This window comes from Vicugna pacos, chromosome 7 (assembly GCF_048564905.1).
Source record: "Vicugna pacos chromosome 7, VicPac4, whole genome shotgun sequence".
Classification (NCBI taxonomy): domain Eukaryota; kingdom Metazoa; phylum Chordata; class Mammalia; order Artiodactyla; family Camelidae; genus Vicugna; species Vicugna pacos.
In genome coordinates this window covers 28,827,635-28,845,477 of record NC_132993.1, presented here as the reverse complement: position 1 = coordinate 28,845,477, position 17,843 = coordinate 28,827,635, and the positions used below count along the sequence as shown (strand labels likewise).

Genomic DNA, 17,843 nt, shown 5'->3' with positions numbered 1-17,843 from the left:
GTAGTTTGACCTGGATGACCTTTAACGGGTTGAGGTAGTTCCCTTCTATTTCTTGTCTCCTGTGAGTTTCTGTCATGAATAGGTGTTTTATTTTATCAGGTACTTTTCTAAAATCTATTAAGATAATCCTATGATTGTTTCTTCTACATTCAGTAAATATGTTGATTGAATTGATTTTTTTCCAGCTTTCTTGAGATGTAATTTATAAGTAATGTTGTATAAGTTTATTGTCAACACAATGATTTGATAATATGTATATATTGTGAAATAATTACCACAGTAAGTGTAGCTAACATATTCCTAACATAGTTACATTGTGTGTGTGGTTTTGTGTGTATATTTGTATTATAACTGGAAGTTTGTACTTTTTGTTGCCCTTGACTCATTTCCCTCAGTCCCTACCCCTTGTCTCTGGCAACTACCAATCTTTTGTCTGTTTCTATGAGTTTTTTTTTTTAGATTCCACATATAAGTGAGAGTGTACAGTATTCACCTTTCTCTGGCTTATTTCACTTAACATAGTGTCCTTAAGGTCCATCCATGTTGTCACAAATGGCAAGATCTCTTTCTTTTTATGGCTGGATGATATTCCATTGTTTATATATACTACTTCCTCTTGATCCATTCATCCATCAGTGGACACTTAGGCTGCTTCCATGTCTTGGCTATTGTAAATAATGCTGCAAGGAACAGGGAGGTGCAGATATCTTTTTGAGTTAGTCTTTTCATTCTTTCAGATAAATACCAAGAAGTAGAATTGCTGGATCATATGATAGTTCTATTTTTAATTTTTTGAGGAACCTCTACACTGTTTTCCATAGTGACTGCATCAATTTACATTCCTACCAGCAGTGCATCGAGGGTTCCCTTTTCTCCATTTCCTTGCCGACACTTCTCTCTTTATCTTTTTGATGATAGCTATTCTAACAGGTATAAGGTGACATCTCACTGTGGTTTTATTTTCATTTTCCTGATGATTAGTGATGTTGAGCACCTTCTCATGGACCTGTTGGCCATTGTATGTCTTCTTTGGAAAAATGTCTATTCAGATCGTCTGCCCATTTTTAAATTGGATTCTTTGGGGTTTTTGCTATTAAGTTGTATGAGTTTTTTAAAAATATATTTTGGATATTATTCCCTTATGTATATGATTCGCAGATATTTTCTTCTGTTCTATAGGTTGCCTTTTCCTTGTGTTGGTTTCCTTTTGTGTGCAGAAGTTTTTTGGTGTGACATAGTCCCACTTGCTGATTTTTGTTCTTGTTACCTTTCCTGTTGGTGTCAGATGAAAAAATTCACAAAAATCACTGTCAAGGAGCTTATCATCTATGTTTTCTTCTAAGAGTTTTATGTTTTTAGATCTTATATTCAAGTCTTTAATATATTTTGAGTTAATTTTTTTTTGGTACAGTGTAAGATAAGGAGTTAAGTTTCATTTCTTTGCATGTTACCTATCCAGTTTTCCCAACACCATGTTTTGAAGAGACTCCTTTCCTCATTGTACATTCTTGGCTCCCTTACCAGAAATTAATTGTCCATATATGCATGGGTTTATTTCTGGGTCTCTGTTACTCTGTGTCTGTTTCTATTGTTATAGCTAGTATGGTTTGAAACCAGGATGCGTGACACCTCCAGCTTTGTTCTTGCTCAAGATTACTTTGGCTATTTGGGGTCTTCTGTGGTTGCATACAAATTTTAGGACTCTGAAACATGTCATTGGAATTTTGATATGGATTGTATTGAATCTGTAGATTGTTTTGGGTAGAAGGGATGTTTTAACAATATTTTTTCTAATTCATGAATCCAGAATATCTGTCCATTTATTTGTGCCCTCTTCTGTTTCTTTCATTAGTGTCTTAGTTTTCGGTGTGCAGGTCTTTCACTCCTTGGTTAAATTTACTCCTTAGTATTTTATCCTTTTTGATGCAACTGTAAACAGGATTGTTTTCTTAATTTGTTTCTGATATATTATTTATTTTCTTAAGATGTAACCCAAATAACTTTTTTGGTGTGTTTAGGTGACACTCTTACTAAGGTATCAGAATGTATAGGAACAACTATCAGGACTTCTGGTTTTCCCATTGTGCTTTTCTTTCTGGGGACAAGAAAAAAAACCTTTGTTTTTTCCAGTGAAGTCATGGAAGCCCAGAGATGTTACGTGTTGTCTTGGCTTTGTGCCAGAACTTCAGCTCATGAGTCTTGATATTCAAATGCTATCTTCACTATTGAAGACAGAACAGATAAGTTGTTTCTCAGTATATTTCCATAGCCAGTCCTCGCTCTCAAATTAACAGTAACATCTTGGTTTACAACTAAACAATTTATTCATAGTAAAAAACCAAACTAAGGGGCCATCTATTCACTAATTTATTCCTTTGATATTTGATGTCCTCTGAGAAAAATGTTACAAAAGGGGTCAGACTGAATTCAGAAGTATCGCATAACTTCTTAGAGTAAATTTTCTGTAATGAGTCATAGTTGTTAAGACCAGGTGCCTAAATCAGGTGGTGACTAGTTCTAGTCAACTGAACTGAACTTGCATTAAGTATTAACTACACAGAAAAAAAATTGTGAGAATTTGGCCTTGTCTGTCAAAATTGGCTTTTTGTCATTAATAATCAGATTTCATGAAGTGTCTACTTGTTTTCTTTTACCTAAGCAACCACAAAATGTTCATCTGTTTAGAACCTCATCTTCAAGCTTCAAACATGAAAGGAAAAAGAAGATTGCTAATATGTTTTATTTATTAATTCACAATTAAATATTTCTGTCAATTAGATGTTACATACAATGCTAGTAAAATCTGATGCTCATAATACAGCTGCTAATATCTACTTATAAATTGATTACAACTTGAAAAGATGTTGGAATGCCACAAAGACTTCCGGGATATGATTCATTACTTTTTATGTATGAGGGAGGTAACTAGGGATACTTTATTGTTACCTCATGTCATGCTCATGGACAACTTATAGGGTTGTCACGATCTTAACTACTGTGAAACCTGGGTCAAAGAGATTAGGTAACTTGTCTTAGGTCACACGGCCAATAAATGTTAGTGCTTAATTCAGCCCCAAGGCTGTTTATCACCAAAAGACCTTTTTACCTCTAGAGTACCCCGACCCTCACCACTAGGTCCCATTATATATTAATGACTTTCAGAGATTTTTGGCCATGACTCACAGGAAAAGTTATGCTTTACATCACAATCTAGTGCATACATTCATATATACACATTATAGAAACAAAAGCTTCACAGTTCTTTTATTGACGATAAGTGATGTACTCTGACATTTTCTATTTTATCCTATTCTGTTTTCAAGAAATGTAGTTGTAACTCACTAAATTGATGTAATAACACATTGGGTCTGTCTATTTTTTTAGTTCAAGTATAATGATTTACTGTGTTGTGTTGGTTTCTGGTGTACAGTATTCAGTTATACATGTTTTTTTCATTATAGGTTATTGAAGATATTGAGTGTAGTTCTTGTGCTATGCAGTAGGACTTTGTTGTTTATCTATTTTATATATAGTAGTTTGTATCTGCTAATCCCAAACTCCTAATTCATTTCTCCTCCCTTTCCCCTTTGGTAACCATAAGTTCATTTGTATCATTTTTTTAAAGATTCCACGTAAAAGTGGTATCATGTGATATTTGTCTTTCTCTGACTTACATCACTTAATATGATAATCTCTAGGTCTACTCATGTTGCTGCAAATGGCATTTCATTCTTTTTTATGGCTGCTGAGTAATATTCCATTGTATACATATAACACATCATCTTTATCCATTCATCTTTTGATGGACATTTAGGTTGTTTCCATGTCTTGGCTAATAGAAATAGTGCTTTTATGAACACTGGGTGCAGGTGTCTTTTTGAATTAGTTTCCTCTGTATATATGCCCAGGAGTGGGATTGCTGAATCAAATGTAAGTCTATTTTCAGTTTTTTAAAAAACCTCCATACTGTTTTCCATAGTGGCTGCACCAATACACATTCCTACCAACAGCATAGAAGTGTTCCCTCTTCTCCACACCCTCTCTAGCATTTATCGTTTGGGGACTTTTTAATGATGGCCATTCTGACTGATGTTAGGTGATACCTCACTGTAGTTTTGATTTGCATTTCTCTGATAACTAGCGATGTTGAGCATCTTTTCATGTGCCTATTAGCCATCTGGTTGTCTTCTTTGGAGAAATGTCTATTTAGGTCTTCTGCCCATTTTTTTTTTGATTGGGTTTTTCTATTATTGAGCTGTTGTATGAACTGTTTGTATATTCTGGAAAGTAAGTCCTTGTCAGTCACATTGTTTGCAAATATTTTCTCCCAGTTTGTAGGTTGTCTGTCTTTTCCTTTATGGTTTCCTTTGTTGTGCAAAAGCTTATGAGTTAGATTAGGTCCCATTTTATTTATTTTTGCTTTTACTTCTATTGCCTTGGGAGACTGACCTAGGAAAACACTGCTACAATTTACACCAGAAAATGTTTTGCGTATGTTTTCTTCTAGATTTATGGTGTCCTGTCTTACATTTAAGTCTTTAAGCCATTTTGAGTTTATTTTTGTGTATGGTGTGAGGGAGTGTTCTAACTTCATTGATTTACATGAGGCTGTCCAGCTTTCCCACCACTTGTCGAAGTGACTGTCTTTTCTCCATTGCATATTCTTGCCTCCTTTGTCAAAGATTAATTGACCATAGGTGTGTGTTCTAACTGTATTTTAAAAGCTGATCTAAATGCCCCCTTTAGACACCTTGCAACCTGCCATCCAATCATAAAAAAGTACATGTTGAATTTTACTAACAAATCAAAACTGTATGGATGTTACTATAGGTTATCTTAATAATGTATTCCAAATGTACCTTTGTTTCTTCTCTGGTCCTTGAATACACTGAAGAGATTTTTATCTTCAGAAAAGCTGCTAATATAAAACAATGCCTTATCACTAAGAAATCAAATTTGATGTAATCTAAGGTGTATGTAAGCAAGAGGAAGCACATGAGAGCCACCTCAATCTAGGTATGTTGATCTATGATTTCCAGAGCATTCAGTTTTGTTCCCAAGATTAGTATCTTTTTATGAAAACACTTGAGAGTATCAAATACCACCAGGGTACCAAGAATTTGAGTCTAGCTCAGAGGCATTACTGTGTTCAAGCCTAAGCCGACGCTCTGTCCTTTGCTTTAGTTCTACCTCCCTGTCTGTGAGATCAAAACTGTACACCCCAAGGATTGCAGAGATGAAGCCTAGGCTGACTGACATGTGCTGGAATTGATTTCTTCCCTGATACTTCCTCCTCTACTTCTCCCCATGTAGCATAGTCTTCAGTACACATTTAAAAAAATTTACTTGCTAAGTGTAATATCCTTCCAACACACATGTGTACCTATATGTAAATAACCATTCTGTCCAAGAAAGGACTTTCAATACTCAAAGCAAATTATTCTTGGTATAAAATCATACTTTTTATATGTATGAAAAACTTTTTTTCGATAAGCACCTAATTCCTCTAGCTCCACTGAAATGTTGGCTTTAGTTTAGTTTAAACCAACTAACACTTTCTAGTAACAGTGGGTCTTTTTCTGAATAGCTAGTGAAATACCAACACGGAGGACCAGTTTTATAAATGTCCCTAAATTGAACACAAACATATTTTGCACCAATAAACTCTTAAGAGCAATAGATAGAAACTAGAGCAAAATTGTTTCACTAATTCAGTATTTTATTTGGTGTCCAGGCATTAACTTTGAGGTTGTATAAGTCATTTGATTAGTAATTTTAGAAGATCCCATTCTAGAAAATATTACCCTTTGTGCCCCTAGATTTGAAGAGGGCGTTAACTTTGAATTAATTTATTTGAAGCATTTACAGGTTTTTTATATCCACTTAGGTACAAAACTTTTGTAAGAAAGATAACACTTTTATTTATTGCATTATATAATTTCCTATTTTACAGGAGGCATAATGCAAACTCATAAGCATAAATACATGATGCAACCATTAAAACATTTAAAACTAAAAACTAGAATTTAACAGGCAAAATACTTAATATGGCTTTTAAGAAAAGTAACTGTTTAGAAATGATTTGTTATTGCCCCGTTCTACTCATTCCTCAAGTGAGCATAAAAAGTATGATCTCCATTTAAAATGGTACATGTTATCTAAGCCAATGTTGTACACATTTTTAACATGTAGTATGCAATAATTCATGGTTTTCTTAAATGTACATATGTACATATATATAGATATACAGTACACAGTTGTTGTAATACCCCTGAACATCTTGATTAAAACTATTACAATTGTTCTATTATAAAACTACTTGAAAAGTGGGTATTATGTCTTAGTATTGCAGTTCAGTCCTACAGAATTGAAAAAGAAAATGTTGGTTATAAATACATTCTTTACAAAAACTTGAATAGTGGTCCCGCACTCATACTTCATATTACACTGAAAACATCTGATTCATTTGAAGGTATTTACATCTTGTCCTTGGTTTGTGTGTGAAATATATAGAAGTTAAGAATGAGACTTGTAGGCAGGCCTATTTGTTAGGTTTTTCTACTTGTTCATTTTTGCGTAAGTTCTAAATCTCTTCTTTTGAGTTGTTGTTTATTTCTGTTTGCCTTGTATTACTGCTGCTGCTGCTTCTTTTAGTGTTCTGGGAACACTGGGTGACTTTACTTCTAGGAACAGGAAGAAAAGATTTAACTCTAGAAACACCCATCTCAGTCTTTGATTTACTGTTGCTGCATTCAGTCGTTTGATGGCTGCTGAGAGGACCGACCTCCTGTAAGAAAGGGAAACAAAACAGCATGCCACGTTTGACACTGTGACCAGCTTCTGTGATCAGTCCTAACTTCCTCTCTGGCCCTGAACAAGCTTGTAGGAGGTTTTTTTCCTTAAAAACAACAAGAGACAAGGGAGAGGAAAAGCTGAGTGCTTAACATCCCATAGACCCACTGCCTGGTTTTCATTAGGCCCTTTCTGCTATCTCTCCACCAGCAGGAGCTTCATGAAGTCCTAGGTCTGAGGAAATAAATCAAAGGGGACTAGTCCGACCAACTAGTTGTAAGCAGTTCTACAGATGAACTCTAGCACCTTAAGTAAGTTACTTACCTTTTCTGACTTCAAAGCTGTAAACTAAAAATTGGACAATTATTCAACAGATACTCTGAGTGTTTAACTACAAAACAAAACTGTTCGCAGTGCTTGGCAGGCGGTAGAGACCCTTAAAAGAGCAGCATCCTTGCTCTAGTGGAGCTCACATTCTACAGAATTAAGGTTCTAGGATGAGGCAGCTGCATGCTCCCGCTTTCCCAGGGTTTCAGAACTCCTCTGCTCATCTGGTGTGGGCCTCTCGAGAGAACCCACGAAGGAACACTTGGACCGGTAAGTAGATGATGCTGGGACAAGACCTTCCCTGCACGCTTTCTCCCTTATCTTGTGTTCAGTTCTGCCAACCAGCAAACAAGAAGCGAGGCCTACCAAGTGTGCTGCTCCAAATGCATTTACAGCAGTTGATACTGATTACTTCCCTTCTTTTTAAATTTAAAACAATGCAACCATACAGCAATGTAGACACCCTAGAATTTAACAGGCAAAATAATACGGCTTTTAATGGACAGTAGTAACTGGATGGCCTCCGCTGGCAGCTGAATTCTCCTGTGTGTCTTCTTAAATCTGTGCAATGGGACTGAGCCATGGGCCTAGTAAGGCAATCCCAACTTGTAATTTGGGTTAAAATGCCAGCAGACATGGCATGCTAGAATAACAACTTGCTGATACGTACTTATGAGGCGGGGAGGTGGACCTAACTCTGGGCATCCACAGGGGTAGTGCTGTCAAGGCCCAGAGGGAGGAAAGGTGACACAGTGTGTTCTTTGGTAATCCGCCCCTCTGTCGGCATCAGGATGGCCCATGGCAGGAAATGCTCATGTGATACAAAGTACCAGGAAGCACCCACAACAGCTAAAATTGTGGTTTGATCTTGAGGCTGGGTGTGGACAGATGGGGAGGAGTGAGAAGCGCACGGACAACGACCTGGGCTTTGGAAGGGCCACGGCAATTTGAGGCTGGGTGTGTAACCCTTCCTGGGCTAAAACCCGGAAGTTCTCTTTATTAAACATAAGGATACGCATACTGTGCATATAAAGCTCAAAGAAAACCTCTTGTTTGTATAGAAAAAGCACTGACCCTAAAAGAAGTTTTAATTGTTTAACTGTAAAGAAATATTGTTAAATCAGAGTAATTCATTCAATCCTGAGAATCTGGTGGAAGCTAAGAGACACTATAATCCCAGTTCTCTAGATGGGAGAGCAGGAAGAAGTAAAGGAAAACTGTGATGGATCTTTAAGGACGTATGGGACTGTAAGGAGGAAGGGGAAAGACGGGGGAGTGTAGGGTGTGGTGTGGAAAGAAGGAATAACATGTAAAAATAAGTTACATGAAGATCAAAGACACATTTGTAAAGAAAGAAATGGGGTAGAAAGTAAGAATAATAATAGAGCAAGAGGTATGTGTTAGAGTGGGTCTCAGCCCAGGTGTACATGAGCCTCAACAAGGAGCTTACAGAAACCCCAGTGTCCAGCTTGCACCTCAGGCCAATTACATCAGAAGAGTCTAGGGCCTGTGGTCCAGGCACCAGGGATTAGAAAAAAAAATCAAGTGGATTTCATTATGCAACCAAAGATGAGAACTTTGCTTTAGGAGGTTTAATGTGCATTTTCATGAGAAGAAAACATTTATAAGTACCTGTTCTTTCTATTGATTTAAATGTGTATTTCTGTTTTTTTTTTTTTAATTTAGAAGGCGGGCTAACATGCCACCTGATTAATAGGCCCCTCTCTGACCAAACAGGAGAAACTGATTTCAACTAACACAGAAGCTATTCGTTCTAACAGAAGAAACTGGGCATCTAACCAAGAAATACTCACTGAGTTTATCAGGCTAGAAGAGGCACAAGCCTGCGAAGCTTTCAGGACGCCGCCAAACCCAAACGAATATTACTTCGCCCTCTGCTGGTAGGTTCAGATAAAAACATGTAACCTTGGGGAATAGTCCCTGGAACGGATTCAGTGGGCAAAGGAAAAACGGGAGGCAGCTGGCCTAACACCCACATCAAACACACCTTTAAACAACTCCACGGTTCTTTTTAAGAGCCCGGAAAGTATAAAAGGACCTATTTTTTAAGGTCCCTTTTAAGGTGTCCAGAGCTTATCTTACTTTCAGTACTTTCTTTTAATGGACAGTACCTTACTGTGCCAACCCAAATAATATGGTCATGTCTGTCTCCCTTAGACACTGGTCAACAGCAGCCAGTTACCAGCAGTGGACATTTTTCATACCGGAAAGTGACTGGGCCAGTGGAGACAGGGCGGCTTAGGGCTCCTCTTCCCACTGACTGTCCCACGAGGAATCCTAAGAGGCTTAAGAAAAGTATTCTGAACTACAGCTCAGGGACAGCTCCTGACCAAAGTATTCTCCAGCCAGAATTCTCACTAGAGACCCCAGGTCACCTCCTTAGTCATCCTCCCTTACCTGCTCTGCAAGTTATGCTTTTACTGTGCTTCTAAACTGTTCCCACTTGGGAAAAAGAAAAGCAGACACTCTAGAGAGTGAGCCAGGGAGGTCGTGCTCTTCTTCACCGACGGTTAAGTTATATATTTCTTACACGGGACCACAGCCTTGTCACTGTTCCCCCTGACACCCACAGCCGCACAGTTTCACATGTAACTCATCAGGGCTGAAACCCAATGAAGCAGTGAGAGGGCAGGGGAGCTGAGGAGGAGGAATAATTCAGTGGTCTCACCACGCTCATTTGAGAATCTGCCCTCTGTGCTCCCCCACACAGGGCTGTGTCCACTGCCATCGGAGGGGACAAGAGCAGGATGTGAACCACGACTGACATGGCTTGGTGAGCAAACCACACATTATTAAATGCCTCTTGCAAAATGTGCAGCATGTGCAGCCTCACAAAATCACTGCTGGGTAAGGAGCAGTTTTACTGTTTCTGTTCACCAGGAGGATCAGGCTGGGCCATCTCATCTCTTGGCATTTATTAACGAATCTTTTAAATTATTTCAGGAGGTTAATGAACTCTGTAGGAATCTGGGCTCCTCTATTTGACATTCCGATTTGTTTTTAAAGGAAAGACTCTCACTGAAACATCATGCATGATATAGCAAGTTAAAGCAAGCCAGAAATGAGACTGTGTGTAGAAGACCTTTAGGTTATCACTCGGCCATTTGCTGTAAATTAACTCCAATTTTCCAAAATAGTTCTCAGATGAAAATCAATGTTTCCTTTTAAAGTAGAACAAAGAAGACAGAAGTTACATTAGTTCTAGTTTTGGCATAAAGTAATGAAATCAAATTTTGGCATCAAATAGAAGGGGGAAAAAAAGTAATGCTTTTTCTATGTGATTCTTTCAAGCTGTTACCCCAATAGCGATCTTTCTAACCTTGATTACTTAATGAACACTTTTATTTTTCTCCTATTTATTTCTCAGCTATTGTTTAAAAGTAACCTGGTGATGCACATTTGTGAAGTTAATTCCACAACAATCCTTTGTCCCATTCTGGAGGGAGAGGGGCACTTACCTTTTGTGACACTGGCATTCTTGAATTATTAACAGTTGCTGAAAATACAGGATTGTTTCCTGAACTATCAAACCTCCTCAAGTCATCCCTGGAATCTGCAATCTGGAAAATACATAGTTTATCAAGTTGTGTTTTCAGTTACACTGTGACATATTCAAGGTAAGACAAAGTCACTGTGGAAGGCCAGAAGTGTGATCCTTCTCTTGTCTGTCTGAAGTTCTACTGAACAGACCCTCAAGTCCTATACTGTATACGTGAAGCCTTCATGGGAAACTAACAGCAAATGCGTAAGAAATAGTCTCTAAGAAAAAAGATAACCACATAAGCCTCTATTTTTTTAAAGTCACTTGGCAAAAAAAGGTAACCATCAAAGTCTTGCAAATTTTATATTCTTATTTTTCCAGTGGCTAAGGAATTCAATTCTACTTAGTCCTAAATATAAAAGGGGAGTCTTTCAGTGGAACCTGTACAAGTTATAACTACCTTCCTTCTCCCTTTGAAGTAAAAGGCATTTATCAAGGAAGTTAGGTCAGCGTTGCTGCAGATAGCAGAGCGCCAGAACAGGCTGAACTTGCTGCTGTAATAATGCTTTCTTTGAGACTGTGGGTCATTGATGTCCATATTTGGATCTCAGATTTCATAGTTTAAAGACTGACTCAACAAATTATATAGGCCATTTTTCTTATTTGTTAAGGAGACTTGTTGCTTTATCCAGAACACAAGTCTGCTGTAATGTTCTCTTACAGATAGATGACTTATAGGCCAAAGTTAAGAATATGGAAAGGAAAAGGATGTGTTGGTGTAACTTGTGGTAAGACGATTAACATATGCAATTTTAACTTCAAGGTTTTCAGACTAGCTGTGCTAAGTAGGGCTTTCGTATTGTATAAATGATATTTTGGAAGGAAGTGCTATTCTAAGCAAGGTAAGGGGTGTTTTGATTTGGAGCATTAACTATAAGGAATTTCCATCAGGGAGTGAATGTTATGATGTGGCTCCAAGAAGTCTCTGCTGCTGGGTGGAGCCAGTGTCCCCCCTGATGTGTCCTGCTTACCTTGCTTATATCAGATTCAGATTTGCTGGAACACATGCTCTGAAGTTCCTTCACAAGGTCTGCTTCATCGTCTGAACCCAGAGGTAGTCTTTGATCCAAATTCAACGTCAGTGATAGATCATTCTCTAAAGACCTACCACAAAGTTCAGAAAAGAGTTTTTCAAATGGAGAGCAACAGTCCAATTCCCAATATGGAACCTAGACACCACAGCTTTTTTGGGGGATTTGGTGGAGGGTAGGAAAAAAAAATTTAATATCCTTTAAAGGCATTCATAAGCATCATTTAAGGGAACAACCCACTCCCATTGGATTTTGTAACTCCCACTCAAAATTCTGTATAGGATAAAATTATATTACACAAAGAAATCCACGTTGTCTTGTAACATTCCAGTCTCCATACGCTTCCCTTTTCTTCTGTCTCCAAGGCTAAGATACTAAACACTCTGGTGTAGGGGGCAGTGGGATAGTGGAGAAAATATGAATCTACCACTTAGCACTATGGCCTGGGTCAGATTTCTTTTTTGGACTCAACACCTCAGCTCCTGGGCTCCCTTAGCTTAACAAATTCCTTATACTGCATCATAGAGTTAGCACAAAAAATTATATAGGTTGTTGACTACAGCAGATCTAACAGTGGGCCTGGCAGAAACAAGCACGTGAGACATTCCTTGACCTCCCTTCACCCTCTCCCCTTCTGTAATTCTGGCCACAGGAGCTTAAACATTACCTGCCAAGTGAGAGGGCACACAATTTACTCAACCACACGGGGGACCTATTTACAAATATTTTAGCTTAACCAATTTGGAGCTATACTCAATTCCCTAGGAGCAACATAAGAGAATAAGTCATGCTATGTTTCTGTAACTCTTACCATTAAAAAAAAAATGATAGCTTTTAAAGCCTGTTTAAAAGTTCACAAATACAGGGTTTTACCCTATCTTTGCAAATGCATTAAGAAGAATAATCAAATTTGATACAAAATGAAGTCAATGATATTTCTAACCTTTTAACAAACTAAAAGCAAACTAGGCTATCTATTATTGTTGTATTAAGCTTAAGGAACTTTTTTTCTTTAGATTTCATTCATTTGTTAGATTTCAGTTTAATACTAGCATTTGAATGACCTTTATGCTTTTTAAGAAATTATATTAACAGCATAAATGGTGCACAAACTAATAAGAATGTATTGTTTGTCACGAGTTAAATCTGCAAGGTAAACTTACTTTTGTTTTGACAGAGAAGCATTCCTGTTACAATTCAGCTGTAATATAGTCTTATTTTTGATACCTGTTTAAAGAAAAATTGTAAGCATTTTAAAAGAATGTCCCTGCGCATTTTTTAATGAAGTACAGTCAGTTTACAATGTATCAGTTTCTTAGTACAGAGTAATTGTTTTTGGATTAAATCCATCTCTTAAGACACTGTGGAAAGGTCAGGGAATGACGACCTCATGTATATTTATAACTAAAGTCAGTACAACTCATACCGCCTGAGGTTGAATCCGGGAATCCTGAACTCTGCTTTCATCAATGGACCCTGTTCTTCCTGGTCCATTCCCCATGCCCTTAGGCCTTTGTTCTCAGAGTACCTAAAAAGGAGTTAATACCTGCCTTTTGAGATGGTAATTTACCTTTCTCTCCTTTTCCAACACTACTGACTATAGGTTAAGCAGAGCTTTTGATGTGAGGGCCCCATGATGTATTACAGTGCAGGTGGTGTTAATAATGTAGAAATTTAACTTTGTTTTCTGTAAAATGCAAAGCAATTCAAAGTAGAAACAGTATACAAAAAGTCACACCATTAAGAAATACCGCACATCATACCAATATTTCAAACTGCAGATTTCAACTCATTAAAAAAAACCCCAAGAAACAGAATAGGAAATAATATCAGACTATATACTGCCTGCAGTAAACGTATCAATTTGTGTGTAACTAGTCATGCTTTCAATTATTTCTCACTGTGGGTTATAGTCAAAGTACGAGAAAGCCACTTCCAAATCAAGATGTCTGTTTCTGTAATACAGTTTGCATTTGCTTCTGAGTGAATTCTAAAATTGTATGAATGGTGCTAGCACAGGTTATCTCTAAAGAATGATTCTGAAATTTCCTGACCAAAGGCAGATCATCAGAGAATCTCTGTACTAGTTTCATCATCGATACTTCTGTCATTATTGTCCGAAAGCATGAACCAGCAGTTTTGCCCTAATTACCAGATAAGCGCACAGGCTTGGGCCCTGCGCTCCAGAAGCCTGTGACCTGCATCTCTGTGCTTTAGGTCAGCAAAGAGGCGGTGTCTTTACCACATTCCTTGAGCTTACACAGTGGTCTGCAGGGATGGCACCTTTTGCATTTCCTATTCTGGTATTTTTTTAAACAATGATTTTAAAAAACCAAAATTCAACCCAAGCCTTGTTGTAATGACTTTGTATCAAATGTAATTGTTGGAAAAATTACTATTCTAAAAAATACCTAGAGGCATGTCCATCTTGGTTCTTAACCAGTGGTTTATTCACCTTAACACAGAGATTTATAAAATTCGTTGGCCAGTGTTTAAGTCATTGTAAACCTATAGTTGCACACAATTTCATTCATCTTTCAAGTAAGTTTTCATACTTCAAAGAATATCCGATATATCCAGTAGTTCTAAAACTAATTACTGAACATATAAATGAATTTAAAATCTTATTTTTTTAGTGTTTAGTATTTTGCATAATAGTCTGCCAAGTTAGACTTATTTCCGTAATATTAAGTTCATATTCATTTAATGGGTTTTGTTTGTCAACTCTAAAGTATACTGACAAAGCTTATTGTTTAGGTAATTACTTAGCTCAGGAAAGAGGCTGATCCTGAACCCTCAAAAAATTCTAACGCACGTGGAAATGCTACAGTGAAGAGCCTGCATGGTGTGCAGGTATGACTGCTGTGTTGTTCCCTGTGCCTCAGGATTAGAGGGGCACAGATGGAAGAAAACAGCATGGACTTGCAAGACACAAAAACACGGATTACAGAACCCCGTGGTTGTAGAGGGCATTTGGAGCAGGCAGCCATGGGTTTCTGAGCCTGTTTTGGTATCTGTAAAAACAGAGGTAGTAATCCTCATCACAGAGCTCTTTTGAATACTAGCAAGGGATAGAGAGGTGGAAGGTATAATCCTCGCTACAGAAGTTCATGTAGGGGAGTCTCTTGGGGGACTGGAGTCTAATGACTTTATTCCATGAATCAAACATCATTACTTCTAACTTTAGGAAGTAATGGCAAGCTTTTGGGATCAGAATGTATCCTACTATAAATATATAACACTTATTTTACAGTGAGTTTATATACTTTTTTCTAGTGACTGTCTATTTAATCATTTCTTAAAAAGTGGTCACAATTTATCATCACATACTTGGGGTAATTACAAAGCTCTGGAATGTATTGATATGGTCAAAAGCCATAAATTTTTATTAAAAATCAATACAAGCTTAAATATGGAAATATATTAACAAAGCAACTTTTTTTGTTATAAGAAATATAAGATTTCAGGCATCATATCCTATTATTTAGCAACCCCTCTGCTGTAAAGTTGCCATAAAATTGCTTAAAACAGACTACTTCAGGAGCCCCCTTATACCCTAAAGACCTAAAATTAATTACATACATTAGAAATCCTCAATGCATGTGAGGTTGGAACATCAGTCTTCCTCAAAGATGATCTTTAGGGAGGACATTTGTAATCTGTACAATTGCTGATTACCCTATTGTCAAAGCCAACACCAGAGATAAATTATTCTTTGTTAGAATGAAAACTTACACATTTCTTTTCTGTATATGATACCCATTACAGAATCTGCTCAGTGACTCACTAGAATGTCAGCTATATGAGGGGAGGGGTTTTTCTCTCCTGTTTTCACTTCTGTGTTTCCAGTGCTTAGAATAAGACTTGGGACAAGGTACACCCCATGTATAAAAAAGCAGCATGTGAAAGACCGTAGCACACTCCTAAGCGTTTAAGGTTGGCTTAGGAATGCACTTTGGCATATTTCTTTCCTTTTATGGGTCAATTCTTATTATAGACATACGTAATTGTGTGGATCCTAAGAAAGTCAAATTAATCAAAACCAGATGATCATTAACAGGCTAAAGAAAAAATTAATTTCAGAATTCTACTATAAAAGGTTATTTTTTCATGTAGGGTGCTCTCAGTATTTTTGAAATGTACCTACTAGATGTACTTTATTCCATGAAAATATGCATTGAAATACTCAGTTTTGCTTTGCTAAATGCATAATGATAAAAATAAAAGCACATCTGCATTCAGAAACCACCTATGGGTGCCCACATATGTGTAGGTGACATGACTGGCCCCTTACCTTCCTCACTCAGGTCCGGCTTGTTCCAGGTGGGTGAAGAGAAACGGCCAGACTTCTTGCGAGGACTGGTGCTCACCTTTCTCCAGGCACCGCTTTCTTTCTTTTTGCTACAACTGTTGTAACTTGAAACTAGGGATAAAGGGAAACTTCCTCCTTTGAAATCAGCTGTATGCTGGTCCAGCTCTGAAACGACACAAAGGAGAGCAGTGATAATGCGGTTTCATGGAGTCAAGCAAAATCCATTTCCAGTTCCCAAAGAAATAGCCTCTTCAGAATCATGGGCCTGCTTCATACTCATTCAGAGGTTTTGTCAACCAGCAAACTTTACTTTGAAATCTGGTAAAGGTGAGCCAGTAATTAAAAAACAGGTGAGTTCTCGAGCAATGTTGTGAAACATCCATTATGTTGAGATAATTTCTCTAGTTACAAAGAGAATAGAGAGCTCCCTAAAACCTAATTCAAACAAGTCTTACATAGTGTGTGAATTTCCTCTCCTCCCAGCATGAACCCACATACCTGCTCTCTGGAGGGGACAGCCATGCAGAACAGCTTTATTAAGCAAGATGCTGAGAGCAGCTCTCACCACAGCCTGCTGCCCTTGGCTGGGGTTTTTGGTTGTGTGCCCAAGGCCCGGCTGTCTTTTCACAGAGGCTCTGGACAGTATTGCTTCTTGAACTCGGGGTGCAATGACAGCATTCCACAGCTTAGACATCCACCTTGTGAGAGAGGGGCGGGTTCACCGTTAGGACCAGACCTCTCATGAATCACATTATGAGGGACAGGTTTGAGGACCATGAAACAAAACCTAAGTGTTCTATGTGTATCCTACATTTCCCAGGTAGTTTTGGATTAAGTGAAATTACCCAATACCAAAGTAGTTTGAATTTTTCTTAAAAATGCAGTGTATTTCAAATGAAACTATTCACATGTCTTTCCTTTTTCTTTATAACATCTTGGAGATCAGGAATCAATGCTTGAGTTTTGAACAGATGAATGCACCAATAAGTATTTATTTATTGTAAGGAGGAAAGGGGAAGACTTTACAGACTGAAGCAGTCTGGGAAAAAAAGATTGCCTGAAAGTCTGTGTCTAAACACCTTAAACTTATTTGCCATTTTCCTTAGTAAGACACATATATTGTATTTTAATATTTCTGCAATGGGGATTCACTTTATAATCAGTGGCAAATTAAATCTGCCTACCCCAAGGCGGGGGTGGGGGTCAGCGGCTACGTGGGAGGGTTGGACCATAGAGGGGATAGTCAACCAGCCATCACCTCAGCTGGACTCTCACATTAAGAGCTGTAGCTGTGGGACTTGAGCCCAAATTTAAAGCCCTCAATGCCAATTAAGATTCTTTCAAAAAAGATGACACTTTGTCGTAGCATTAAAAAAACAAACAAACCAGTTAATACAATTAAAGGCTGTAGCTAAAACTGCTTCTCCCAGAATGGGAAACTTGTCAAAGCTATTAAGTTATTGGCCTTTCAAGACTGTAAACACTGTTCCCCAGACATCAAGCATCTGTCTATGGTCAGCTTCTTTGTTCATGTCTAGTGATACATGATTCAGAAAAAAAAAAAGTACACAATTACTCCTAAAGTTGCTAGAGGGGTAAAGATGATAAGCTTTGGCAAAAAAAATTTCTTAACTCCCACAAATGTTGGGAGACAGCTCTCCACAGCATCTCTGTACCTCCTGTGTCAGCTGCTGTTCTGGACTAGCTTTTCAAGGATGTTAGTACAACAAACAAACAGACTGGGAAAAGAGAGACACTACCTCCTTCTGGAGCAGAGGGCAGATTTGTTTCCTGAGCAGGATAATGAAAATTTTTCCTT

At 37.8% G+C, this 17,843-nt stretch overlaps 1 protein-coding gene across 2 annotated transcripts in view; it reads right to left on the bottom strand.

Annotated features, from left to right (window-relative positions):
- Positions 1–5,708: 5,708 nt before the first annotated feature.
- Positions 5,709–17,843, bottom strand: part of CTTNBP2 (cortactin binding protein 2) — a 142,694-nt gene continuing 130,559 nt past the window's right edge. For both annotated transcript variants that reach the window (XM_072964604.1, XM_072964605.1), the window contains exons 18-23: positions 16,523–16,722; positions 16,007–16,189; positions 12,876–12,939; positions 11,653–11,785; positions 10,599–10,700; positions 5,709–6,787 (exon numbers count right to left, since the gene is read on the bottom strand). In XM_072964604.1, the coding sequence (XP_072820705.1) occupies positions 6,584–6,787; positions 10,599–10,700; positions 11,653–11,785; positions 12,876–12,939; positions 16,007–16,189; positions 16,523–16,722 (886 nt within the window). In that variant the 3' untranslated portion in view covers positions 5,709–6,583. The remainder of the gene's footprint in view (positions 6,788–10,598; positions 10,701–11,652; positions 11,786–12,875; positions 12,940–16,006; positions 16,190–16,522; positions 16,723–17,843) is intronic.